The sequence below is a fragment of the Platalea leucorodia genome (genome assembly GCF_965183815.1).
Source record: "Platalea leucorodia genome assembly, chromosome: 4".
Lineage (NCBI taxonomy): Eukaryota > Metazoa > Chordata > Aves > Pelecaniformes > Threskiornithidae > Platalea > Platalea leucorodia.
Window position 1 is genome coordinate 62,032,338 of NC_138826.1, and position 13,026 is coordinate 62,045,363.

A 13,026-nucleotide genomic window follows, 5' to 3' on the forward strand; every position below is an offset into this window, starting at 1 on the left:
TAGAAAGCAGACTAGTTTTTCTCTTGCTGCTTGAAAAAAAGATCACATTGTAGTTTTCAACAAACAGGCTCTTGGAAAAATGTCATTGAAACATCTGCTTCTTATTCCTCATGTATCAATTCTTTGTTTTCAGAGATAGATGCTGAAGAGTGGGGTAAATTTCTTCACACCAAAAATAAGGTATGTTTACTCTGATGGAGTAGCAGTGTCATAAATACACTATCATATATATACTTAATTCTGTATCTCTTCCCTTGACTTTCCCCAAAAGGTTATTCTACCTGCTATACTACATGCCAGAGTATTGAGGATTTTCTGGTTTGCTTTTTATGAGTAGAAAACTTCTGAAAACATTCTTTTGAACTCAAGACAGAAAGTTTATCAATGGTTGTCTGTTGTGTGGGTCATTGATTCTGCTGAGATATTTATCTTAATCATTTTTTGTGTTATCTTGTTGATTTTTCTTTTTTGTGCATTGGCGAAATTAGAATAGACATTGCAAAGACAAGGAAGTATATAATCACAAGTCGTTTCAGTCCACTGAAGAATTGGCTACTTCAGAGATTTATTAGAAAGCTATGAAAAGGAAGGAAGAGCCTAATGTACACTGGGGGGAGAAGCAGAAACTGAGATGACCTACATCTTCAATAAGCAAGTCAAAGCTTAATTCTTTGCTTGCAGAAAGTAATGTTTTTGTTGGCAGATGAATTATTTATTACTTTAAACTGATTTTGTCACCTTTTAGGCAGCGCTAGAAATTGAAGAAAATCTAGAAAGGAATGCGGAGGGAACCTGTGCAAGGGTAGCTCTGTGCTAACTTATTTTGGATTGTTGGAAGGAGAATAGTTTTGACAAGAGTAGAAAAATTTTGTAATAAAACTGTCTCCTTGTTCTTTGTCTTCTTCGAGATGAGAATAGGTTCAGGCTACATGTTGTTTATTAACTTCAAAGGATGGCAACTAGATTAGAAATGGAATTAAGTGTTTGAAATTCTCTTTAGGTGAACACTATTTTTTGCCTTGTCTGACATCGGTGGGGTATAAGTGCTAATAATTGCCATCTCACAGTATTAATCAACAGATAAATACCAAGATTGCAATTTCTGTAATTTTTAGCACTGGTGGCTGCTGTTAGCATTAGCTTAAGGGCTAATAGTCATTCTTATTTTTTCTCACCTTCTGTATACTTAGTTACAGGGTTTTTCACTGTCTCGTGGGAGAAGAGAGCATTATTTTGCAATTAGGTAAGTAGATGCTGTCTTTGATTTTTAAACATTTTTTTTTTTTCTTCTGTACTTCAGATCTATACAGACTTTGATGAAATTCGTCAGGAAATAGAAAATGAAACAGAGAGGATTTCTGGTAATAATAAGGTAAATGTCGCACTGTCCATCTTTGTCCTGCTATAGATTCTCTTGCTGTTTAAACCTTTCATAAACAGTTTTGGCAGCTAGAAGTGAAAAGCATGGAGCTATTCTAATGAAAAACACAGTAATGCTGCTTGCTATCTTGAGATTTTTTTCACTGTGTTCGTGAGATAAATGACTTCAGCTAAAAGAAAACTTCAAAGCTTCCATAATAGTAGTGCAAAAAATAAACTTCAAGTTAAACCTGCTTCCATCTTTCCACATACATGGCTTTATGTGTAATTATAAAATAGTCTATTCTTGTGTATCTATATAATCACTGAAATAGAAAAGCTTTTATGTGTTATATTGAGGGGGAAAATGGGCCTGCTTCCAAAGACAAAGGAATTGGTTAACAGATGTGGCTGGCTTTTTTTCTGTACCATGTAGTTGTAAGGTGTATGATGGAAGAAAGTTTTTCTAGTATGAAACTACAGCTTTTGGCTTTCTAGAGGGTGCATTTAAATAATCCAGTACCATGATTAATTTTTGTTATTAATATATTTCTAGGGGATCAGTCCTGAACCTATTCATCTTAAGATTTTTTCATCTAATGTTGTAAATCTGACTCTTGTGGATTTACCTGGAATGACAAAGGTAAGATGCAGAATGCTGCTCTTCTGACTTGCTGTGAACAGTGTATGTTCACTCTTTAGCATTATCCTGTATTGTTAGATAAACAGCTTTCCTCAGGTTAAGTAGTTGGTTATATACATTTGAGATGTCACCATCCTCTGGTGTAAGATTTGGGTTGCTGGTGCTCTTTGGTGTTGTATGACATAGATTTGCTTAAGCTCTTCCTCTTTCTATACAGAACTGAGGGATTGGAAGCGTTGTGCTGGCTGCATGTTCTTTTTAATAGAAGTGGTAGCACTCAAAGTTTCAAAGTTGTACCTGCAGATAGATGGCTAGTTGACAAGTTTCAAAATGTTTTCCCCATTGCTTCTCCAGAAGTTGCTATGCGTATTTTGCCTAAGAAGTTGTATAAAGTGAGGATACACTAGAAGAAACATTCAGGTCCTGTTTGTTCAGGTTTTGTACTGAATAATTTTCTGTGGCACGAAGATGACAAGATGACTTCTTTCCCTGCCTATGCACACCTACACAACCCACTCTGCTAGTTGTGCAGGTGGTTCTTGGATACCAAGTCTTCTTGACAACAGTATCAAATAATTTGAATTGATTCTTATTCCTATAGGAGTGTTTTTGATTTTTATACCTTTTAAGATCTTTCTTTTCTTTCCTGTTTGTGAAGGGGTAAGGAAAGGGCTGGAAAACTTTATCTTGAACTGTTGTATTGAGCGTGAACTTTCAATGAGTGGTCTCATACAGGCTTAAATATACAAATTCGAACAGTTCTATGTTGTTTTTTCTCTAGGTGCCTGTTGGTGATCAGCCTAAGGACATTGAACTTCAAATAAGAGAGCTAATTCTTCAATTCATCAGCAACCCAAATTCAATTATTCTGGCAGTCACAGCTGCTAACACAGACATGGCCACTTCAGAAGCACTTAAAATTGCACGGGAGGTGGATCCAGATGGTAAGCAGCAAGAAAAACTGGATCCTGTAACTCAACTTCTTCTTTAAATTAAATCCTGAAATAAAACTGAAGTCGTTTGGGCAAAAAGTAGTAAGAAAAACAAATGTCACTGCATTTCCTAGAAAATAGAATTATTATATTTGCCTAAAGACTTCCTGCTGCAGTCTCTGCAACTCAGAGAATGCTGTGATGAATTAGTATCTAATAGATTTTTGTCTTACAAATAGGCCAGATAACTATTTCAGTAGTCATAGGAGCCACTTTTGTTTCTAGAGCAGCAAAATGGCATTACAGAATGTTGGGGGTTTTGAGATTTTTAGTAGTTTACAGTGGTCTGTTAGGATGACTTCACGCTTTGTTGTCCAATGTTGTTTCTTTTAGTAGAGGAAATATGCCATCCTGCAGCCAGTAATTGACTCTCTAGCTGTTAGTAAGAATAAAATTAATATATATTGTCAGTATCCATTTTGGTGTCCTGCATTTATGTGACAGAACTGACTGATTTGATTTAATCTAAAAAGAGGATTATAATTTTATATTCACCTAATGACTTTGAAACAGATCTGAAGCTATTGGGTGCCTGCTTCTTGTTTTTGGAAAGTGCTATTGGTACCATTCACTAATAAATGGCACTGTGTGGTTTGAAAGAATACGTAAGAGTATACCTGGAAAATTGGTATACTGAAATTAGGCTAAAATTTAGTGTTGGTATGCTGTACCCTCAAATTTTTCTCCTGTGAAGTGTAACATTTCTTGATTGTTTTCAAACTGCAAGTCTGCTTTGGCCTGTCTGCCTAAGCCTTTACGGGTTCCACAGCTATGTAACCTTGAGGGAGAACCTCTTCTGGCAGACTTCTCAGTCAAATTGCCCTGGTTCAAGGCAGCAGACCCTTTCCTTTTAATTTACCCCTATAAAAATGATCAGCTGTGACTTTTGGATCACTTCCCAAAATTCTAAACCTTAAAGGTCTGGAGTGGCAGCTCATGTTGCAGGTTCATGGTATGTAATGAGAACTTGAAGTACTAAAGTAGGTAGACTCTCTGACTTGCATTCATCTGAAAGTTTCAGGACCCAAGAACCTACTGATTTCACTGAGGGTACTGGTTTATTTTTAGATTTTAAAAAAGTGTGTTATATTTTAAAGAAAAAGTTCTTGCCTGATTTTTTTCAGACCCAAGAGCCCGGGAAGTATGAAGGTCCCAGACAAATCCTGTGCATGTTAGCCTACCTGTTTAGATGTGCAGTATTTACCTATGTATTGAATTTAGGCCACTTTTTCCTCCACAGTGTCCAGTCTGAAGCTTAGTTTTCATTCGGAAAACATTCAGTCACGTAGTTAATAAAATATGTTTCATTAGCAAAATCAAATCCCCTAAAGCTTCTTCAGTGGATGGATTTCAGGTTATTCAGTCTCTTGGGGCTTTCAGCTATGTATTTGATGCACTATGCTGAAAGTGGGCCCGTTGCCTCCTTTAGCAGCTTCTCCAGTGGGCAGTGGTATTTCAAATATAGTTCCAAACAGATTGCCATTACGTCTGGTCCTACCTATATGCTAGAAATACGTTCAGTCCACTCACACTTGCGAGTCCCCTGCCTGCCTTACTTAATCTTCTCCACAAGTGCTTAGTAACACCTCTAACCTCATGTAGCATGCAAAAATGTTTGTTGTAATCAGTAATTACTCTAATTTCAAACTGCATGCTGTCTAAACCTTTTTCTTTAACCAGATCTGTATGGGGAGCAGTACCTGCCAAATACTTTTATACTCCTGTTAAGTGCTCCAGATAGACTAATACCACATGTTCTTGTGCTAATCTTTGCTGGTTTGCAATATTAAACTTCATGCAGCTGTCTGAGGAACTTTTTGAATTACGAGTTGTAGCTACCCTGATCAAGGCAAAGCATCCCTGTGAGTGAGTTTTCCTTTTGGTAGGTCGAAGAACCCTTGCTGTTATCACAAAGCTGGATCTCATGGATGCTGGCACTGATGCTATGGATGTGCTCATGGGAAGAGTGATTCCAGTCAAACTTGGCATCATTGGAGTAGTGAACAGGTCTGTCTGGGCTCATTGATGCTGTTTTTAAAACTGTGTAATATGAAGTAATGCTTTTGGCTTTTTAAGGATGAATTTAGTTTTAAGAATAAGGTGACTTGATGTTGAAATAAACTTCTGAATAAGAGAGCAACAAGCTTGTTCCTCACTTTTCAAAAGCCTGTTTGTTGTTCTTCCACTCAACCAACTGCTAATTTAGAAAGGAGTAGGGACACTTCTAAAAGAACTGTAGTGTCAACTTCTTTCCGCTGTTTTTTTTAACTTGAGGGATGCTTCTGGTCAGCTGTTCACATTAGCACTGATCCAGTACAGATCTTGTATGCATTAGTGCTAACTGCATATGGCTATAGTACTATTCACTTTATTTTTTGCATTAGCTAGGTCAAATCTCATGCAGTTTTGATAGAAGCGTTGCTTAGTCTGTGTACAGCTGCTACCCATACTGATTTGTTGACTATGCTGCATGGAACAACAAATAAAACCCTTTATTGTCTAAGGAAGATGAGTTATGTGTGTAAAGCAAAAACCAGCTGTTAAATGTCTTGTCCAGAAAAGCAGAAGTGTAAATTGTTTTTACTTTGCATCTATTAACTAGTGTGTAACTCTGCCTTTTAACTTCAGGAGTCAGTTGGATATTAACAATAAGAAGAGTGTAGCTGATTCCATTCGTGATGAGTATGGTTTTCTTCAAAAGAAGTATCCTTCCCTAGCCAATCGAAATGGAACCAAGTATCTTGCTAGAACACTGAACAGGTATTACATATTATGTAAAATGAAATAAAATAAATGTGTGCTTTTAAAGATACTTTAAGATATAAATTGGTGTGTTAGAAATATGTGTAAATATTTATTTTTACCTTTCCTTTCTCTTTTGGTGCTGTACAGTGATACATTAAGGAAAACTCTGTTTGGTTCCAAATTCAGTTTCTGAATTTACTGTAATTTTCCTGAGTAAATGTTTTCGTTTGGTGATTATTTTCTGTTTCTTCTCTGTTCTGATGGAAATGATAAAGCTGAAACTTTTCCTCCCTTCTAATGAGGGACTGTTTTCCATTTTTAGACTACTGATGCATCATATCAGGGATTGCTTGCCAGAACTGAAAACCAGAATCAATGTGTTAGCTGCTCAGTACCAGTCTCTACTAAATAGCTATGGGGAACCCGTTGAGGACAAAAGTGCCACTTTATTGCAGCTTATTACCAAATTTGCCACAGAATATTGTAACACTATTGAAGGAACAGCAAAATACATAGAGACTTCAGAGCTGTAAGTACCAAATGGTTTTCTAGAATATTGACTGAGCAGTTAGATTGACCCAGTGGCTCTTGCTGGCTTTCACTGGCAGTGGTACTACACTAGAGCGTAACATACTCAAAAATGTTTGAATCCAAGTAACTGTAAAAAATGTTTGCAATGAGAGCTCTTTTCTTGTTTGCTATTTCGGTTGTTACTTTATTCTTTCAGATGCGGTGGAGCCAGAATCTGTTACATTTTTCATGAGACCTTTGGAAGAACTTTAGAATCTGTTGACCCGCTTGGTGGCCTTAACACAATTGATATTCTGACTGCCATTAGAAATGCTACTGTGAGTGTTCTTGTGTATTTCTAAGTATTGTTGCTATATATTGGATTCGAAGATAAGGTTTCAACAAATTTGTGCTCCTTCAGTCCTGTGAATTAATGATCTCAGCCGAATGAGTTAATATGAAGAGGCTGAATCCTGCTTTTTGGTATTTTAAGTGGAAAAATTACAATATCCAAATTTGCAGCCATTATCCTATGTGGAATGAGTTTAAGGTGAATGCTTACATCTCATTACTGTTACTTACAGGCTGAAATAAAGCTTGGGCCCAGCTTTGGCAACCCTATGCTGAAGCTATTAGGTATTACAGAAATGGTCATGGAAGACTGCCTCTGCATTTATTTTGCATTAAGCACTTCTGTTAGTTATGAAGACTCAGTCTGAGATGTATGGGCTAGGACACATTCAGATATTCTAATTCTATATAAGGGACACAACTCTTCAATGGTTCAGTGTTTACTTGACAGATTTGGTTTCTCGTGAATATGAGAACTGGTGTTGCTAAGAATTAATGGAGTAAGTTAACTTTTAAATTTTGCAGTATATAGAATGTTCACTCCTTAGAGCTTGACTTTGGATGTCAAACACATAAGTCTGCTTTTGTACTGTGTTCTGTTGGGAGTGAACAGACAGTCAGGTTTCTGCATGGACAATAATTACTCAAATTTGGAGCGCATTAGGTACTCTGCAGCAATGATCTGTGTGCATGCTCTTATCCTTCTGTAAATGTAAAATGTAAAAAAGCATTTAGTAACAGGAGAGATGTCTTTTTTTTTTATGTGACATATCACATCGTTGTGTTTCTAAAGCTCATTTAATCTAAAAAAAAAAAAAAAAGAAAGGAAATTTCAGGTAAAAAATGTTTTATGTACAGCTAAGCATTTGTCTGTATGGTCATAAATGAAATTATCCCAAACACTGTAAATCAGTGACACTGTATTATGATTATACTTAACAGAAAACCCACGTACCTTGCAGTAAGAAGTGTATGCCCAGGACTGCCAAATAAATAATGGTAACTTTTCTCTCTGAAGTTAGGAAGAGAATGTCTTTGCCTTTATAATAAATTTGATTTAAACTTGGATCCACAAATGCGAAAACATTTGTTCATAGTTGTAAGCCTACAGTGACGTTAGTAGGTAGAAATCTTCAAGATTCTATAAGGATGCTGGTTAATCATTATTTAACAGAGAGTTTGTCTTTAAAGGTGATAACTTTATATTTTATAGCTTTTGTATTTAAATATTTTTGTGACATATTTTACTCATAAGACCTGTTCTTTTGGGTGCGAGCACTGTGACCTGATTTATTCTGGGCTTCATCAGCTACTGCTTCTTAGAAATGTATATTGTTTTTAATACACAATTTAGCAGCTTTTTCTCTCCTTTTGAACTAGGGTCCCCGTCCTGCCTTGTTTGTTCCTGAAGTTTCATTTGAATTGCTGGTAAAAAGGCAAATCAAACGTTTAGAAGAACCTAGTTTGCGCTGTGTGGAGCTGGTTCATGAAGAAATGCAGAGGATTATCCAGCATTGTAGTAATTACAGTACACAGGTAAAAATGCGTAGTTTAGAATTATCTTTGTAATTATTGGGCTTCTTTTCCCCCTGCTTCCCTAAAAAATTCTGGAAGTCTCATCAGTAAATTTTGGTTTTGTTTTTAGGAATTATTGAGGTTTCCTAAATTGCACGATGCTATAGTTGAAGTAGTAACCTGTCTTCTGCGTAGAAGACTTCCTGTCACAAATGAAATGGTAATTTTCCATCTACTATAATTTTGCTGGAAAAAGTATGTGTTTTCTGGAGTCCTTCTCGATGCTTCTATTTGCTCTGTAATGTCAGGAACGTAACCCAAATTATTAAAGGAATCTTAACTTATATTTGTTAAACAGCTAGGTATTTAATATCTACACAGTTTGAAACTTCTATATTAGAAGATAGATACATAAAAAACAAAGGAGTAGGGGGAACCCTCTTCAGCTTATTGTCCCATATGTTTCAATTTCCCAAGGAGAATTTTACTAAAATTTGGATTTAACATTTCCTAGTCTTTCTGATATAGGTATATTTCCCTCCCTTGTAACAGAAGCCGTGCATTTTCTGTAGAGTTTGGGATGCAATGATGAAAATTAAATTATAGTCCTTATTCTGTGTGTTTCGTAGGTAAAATCACCACAAAATGTTCATTTTGCCTGTAATGCACTTTAGCTAGTGAGAACTAAAAATTCAACTTCTAGCTTTGAGTAAATATGTTTTAATATAAAAGTCTGCTTTGGCCTGCTTATTGGGGAGGAAACAAAGTGTTTCAGTTATTGACTCTGTGTATGTTTGATGGGAAAAGCAAAAATTATTCTGTATGCTTACTATGCCCCATAGCTAGCGATCTGTCACTGGTTCAAATGTTGTATGTAGCTTGTGACTGAAGGTTGACTATATAGCTCACTTCATTCTTATATAGCTTACAGTCATTAAATTGCTGAGTTTTGTTTGTTTATTGTTGGAGAGGGCTTAGCTTGATGAAGCTAACAAGTTAAACTGATGTAACATCCAAAATGGCTGAAGGTCTGAATGCGTTGCAATGAATGAATCAATTCCCATCTTGCCTTCTGCATCAGAACTTTAATGTCTTTGGGGCAGTAAGAACAGTCTTTTGCTATGGACAGTTAGACTACGCTCTCTAGCGTTGTAGGTCATTGCTCTTCACTAGCATTAGATTTACTCACTGAATTTTTGAACTCTGAATGGCATTGCATTGCAGGTTCATAATCTAGTGGCCATTGAGTTAGCTTATATCAATACCAAACATCCAGACTTTGCTGATGCCTGTGGTTTAATGAATAACAACATAGAGGTAAGAAAATACATTCTCTTAAAAAGTCTTTTGACTCCTTCAACTGAAAGCCTAAATAATTGGTAAAAGAACAAATGCTTCAGTTTCTTTTGTTGAAGCATGGTTCTACATTTTTGAAGTATAAAAATGTGATATATTACAAATATGATGTATAAGCTTGTGATCTGTTGATTTGTTAGATTTATATTGCATATTACATTCAGGAACAGTGGTTGTTATTTCACTGAAAACAATTCTGCCGGTAGTTCTGTCTGGAAAATAAGATGGGCACCTAGCTGAGTATTTGCTATTAAATGAAATTTTTGCAAGAGAAACTTCAAATAGGTAGTTGTGAAATACTCTTTAATGTTGAATTAACTGCATTTTGTCTCTGGCAGTGTATCAATAGCTATAATGTTCCTCTCATTCGTGAAAGGATTATACAAGTATTGTTTCCTCTGTTCAGGTTCTAATTTCTGCTTCCTTTCGGCATTGTTCTTGAACCTCTGTGTTACCACGCTTCAGTCTCCCTAAGACAATTTTCTCCATCAATCTCCCATAAGCCTTGTACAATTTCAGTAGTCTCTCTGTTTTTCAAGCCTAGCTTTGATTGATAATACTTGTTGCTGTCATCATCCTATAGAAGCAGATGTTCTACAACTGATCTGCTCAATTCTTTCTTGCAGTCTGATTTTGTTGCAGTACTTCATCCATCTGGCTAAGAGCTCACTAATATTCTTGTGTTCCCCTGCTTACCCAACACATTCTTTCATAGTAGTGTTCTTTTTTTTTAAATGCTTATGTTGTCATTTCTGCTCTTTAGTTCTAACCTTTTACTTTCTTCTATACATAAATTTTGTATTGACTGGGTATGCAATTGAATTTGCCTTGGTAGACTGCTCTTGAATCTAGTTCAGAAACAATGTGTGTGCAAACTGCCGTGAGTACAAAAATGAGGACTTAGTGAAGTTGAATATATGAGATTATTGTATTATCGTGTCTTACTTAAACTAGTTCTTTCCCAACATTTTCCTGAACAGGACATTGAAATTTTTGAAGAAACAAAGCACGTAAAACATCTTATCCTTATTCAGTGGACAATCAATTCTTAATTTCAAGAAAAAACAGATCTTTGTTTGTCCCGATTGCTTCAAATTCTCTTTTGCTATAAAGTGAATTCTGCCACCTCCTTCTTCCTTTTGGGCTAATCATAGTTAACCCTGCTGGCCACAGAATCAAATCCTTTTAGATTACTTTGAAGATTTAAGGCTTAATGAGGGCTGTAGGGTATCTTATGCTGAGCCAAACTGCGTAGCTTTGATCTTGTTTTTTAAAGGCTCTAGTTTTGATTATGGAGTGTTTTGCAAAAGTTTTTATATTGAGAATTTACTTCTGACCAGGTAATCAGTTTAGTTTTATCCAAATAATTGAGGTTTTCGTAGGATCATAGTATGACTACATGATGCTGGATGAAATGAAATTACTAGTGTTTGTCTCTAAAATGTAAGTCATCTATAAAATATGAATCTTGCATATGTGTTGATACAGAGTAATACATAATTGAGGTCTTGCTGGATTGTTTTTAAAGGAACAAAGGCGTAACAGGTTAGCCCGGGAATTGCCTTCTGCTGTGCCACGAGACAAGGTAAGTAAGTGTTGATTTTTATTTATTTATACATTTTAAAGTTTAATGCATTCTCCTTTGATCCAATCTAAGTATTGGAAACTTTGCTATGCTGCCCTAGTAACAGTCCTGGGAGCTTCCAGGTATTGATTTTTTTTCTTTCAATTTCATAAGATAGAAGTGGAATGTTACTTTCTTCTTCCAAAGATGCAGTTTTTGGCAGGTTTTAAATCTGGGATTTTTGAAGACTTACCTATAAATTTACATGAATATTACACTTGAATGTCATCTGAGGTGTAAGGCTTAAAATGCCTGCAGATGTTAAAGATGGAGTCAGAACTTGCATGCTTAAATTTATGGCTGAGACGCTGATTTCAAAAGATAAACAAGTGATTTTAAATATTCAGTGTGCCAACATAGTGACTTGGTGGTTGGTGGGTTTTAGTTTGTTTGGTTTTTTTTAGTCACTTTTAAAACTCAATTTATTGCAGTCTTGCTTTCTTTGGGAGAAGATGGTGGAGGTTGATGTTTTCAGTTGATCGTCATAATCCAGTCATGTATTCTGTCTCTGAGCTTGCTTAGTTTTACCAGGTTATGGGATTAGTTCAATGACAAATAAGTACATGGGTGGAAGAACCAAGTGCTATGGAAAACATTGCCTGGCTGTAGAAATGAATGTCCTGACAATCAGCTGGAATTTTAGACAGTTAGGTATTTAATATTAAGTATTTAGAACCCAAATGTAAAGAATATAGTTTAAGCTCCTCACAGGTTGTAACAGGAGTTACTACAGCTGATATAAATAGGTTCATTAAGTTTGTTAGCTTAAAAAGTGAGACAAAGTCCCAGAATGGATCTAAATATTACTGCCTTTAATCAGAAGAAGCCAGCTGATGGATGAACTGGGAATTTAAGGCAGCTATTTAGAGATTGCTTTACAGTGCTCTTTGATCCTTCTTTTTATTGACTTCATATTTATATCATCAGTGTAGGAGCCGAAATGAAATTGAAGGTCAGATAAGGCAAAAGTCTCTTAACTGTCTCAGAGATGCCTTTTTTTTTTTTTCTTTTCTTCCTTTTTTTCTGCTTATATTACTGCTTTGCTTGCAAATTCAAAATATTTTCTTTTCTGGAGTTTTAAAGATGCTAGTAGGTAAAAGTGTATGAAAATTGCTAGGTAGATTTGGTGGTCTTCAGTTGAAATTTTTTTTCCCCCCCCCTCCCTGCATTTTTTACCTTCCTTAGTCTACTAAAGCTCCAGGTGCATTGACACCTGCTTCCCAGGAGACTGTTACTGCTGCTTCTGCTGAGGCTGATGGCAAGGTCTGTCTTGATTTTTCCTATAAGTACTGCATGCACATTTCTGTTGTTGTGCACCGCAGATAGGACGGAAAGCAGTTTGTATTTAGTGCTCTGTCACTGACACAGTATGCCCTACAGAGTATAGACTACTTGGCATTACTGATTTTAGTATGTGCAGTGGCAGGTAAAGATGTGCCATTAGGTGGCAAAGTTGCTGCTTTCTGTTTGAACTCTTGGTTGCAATATATCGTGGTGCGAGTATGCAGCATAATTTGCCTCAAACTGTAGTCAATAGATTGTTTGGTGCAACAGTATTGTAATCAGAAGTGTTCAGCATGGTTGTTAAACTGCATGTTTTTAATGTGTTGACAGTTAAAGGAGGAAGACAGAAGATAAGCTAAAAATGTGAGTTTCCTGCTTCCTGCAGGGAATCTTTATAGGCCTTGTTCAAACTGAACCTCCTTTTTGTTGTTTCACATAATCATTCAATCGCTGGTTTACTTATATTCGTGAAATGTGTTCTGCAGTGTTTTTTACACTTGGGTGTGCTGTCTCTCATGTTAGAATAACAGCTCTTTACTGTAAGGACTTTTGCTAATTGCTTTCACTTGGAGTCAGAAAATATGGGTAGTCACAAGTTTGTGTGTTAGGAGTACCAAGGGGACTCAGGCTTTCTGCTTCATTGCATA

The 13,026-nt window shown here is 36.1% G+C and overlaps 1 protein-coding gene across 3 annotated transcripts in view; it reads left to right on the forward strand.

Annotated features, from left to right (window-relative positions):
- Positions 1–13,026, forward strand: part of DNM1L (dynamin 1 like) — a 41,451-nt gene that overhangs the window by 19,655 nt on the left and 8,770 nt on the right. Inside the window, exons 3-15 of one of the 3 annotated variants that reach the window (XM_082310455.1) lie at positions 134–180; positions 1,301–1,372; positions 1,916–2,002; positions 2,784–2,946; positions 4,881–5,001; positions 5,623–5,754; positions 6,062–6,268; positions 6,467–6,587; positions 7,981–8,136; positions 8,246–8,335; positions 9,340–9,432; positions 11,000–11,056; positions 12,281–12,358. In XM_082310455.1, the coding sequence (XP_082166581.1) occupies positions 134–180; positions 1,301–1,372; positions 1,916–2,002; positions 2,784–2,946; positions 4,881–5,001; positions 5,623–5,754; positions 6,062–6,268; positions 6,467–6,587; positions 7,981–8,136; positions 8,246–8,335; positions 9,340–9,432; positions 11,000–11,056; positions 12,281–12,358 (1,424 nt within the window). The remainder of the gene's footprint in view (positions 1–133; positions 181–1,300; positions 1,373–1,915; positions 2,003–2,783; positions 2,947–4,880; positions 5,002–5,622; positions 5,755–6,061; positions 6,269–6,466; positions 6,588–7,980; positions 8,137–8,245; positions 8,336–9,339; positions 9,433–10,999; positions 11,057–12,280; positions 12,359–13,026) is intronic. The other 2 variants (XM_082310453.1, XM_082310454.1) reach the window with 2 other exon arrangements.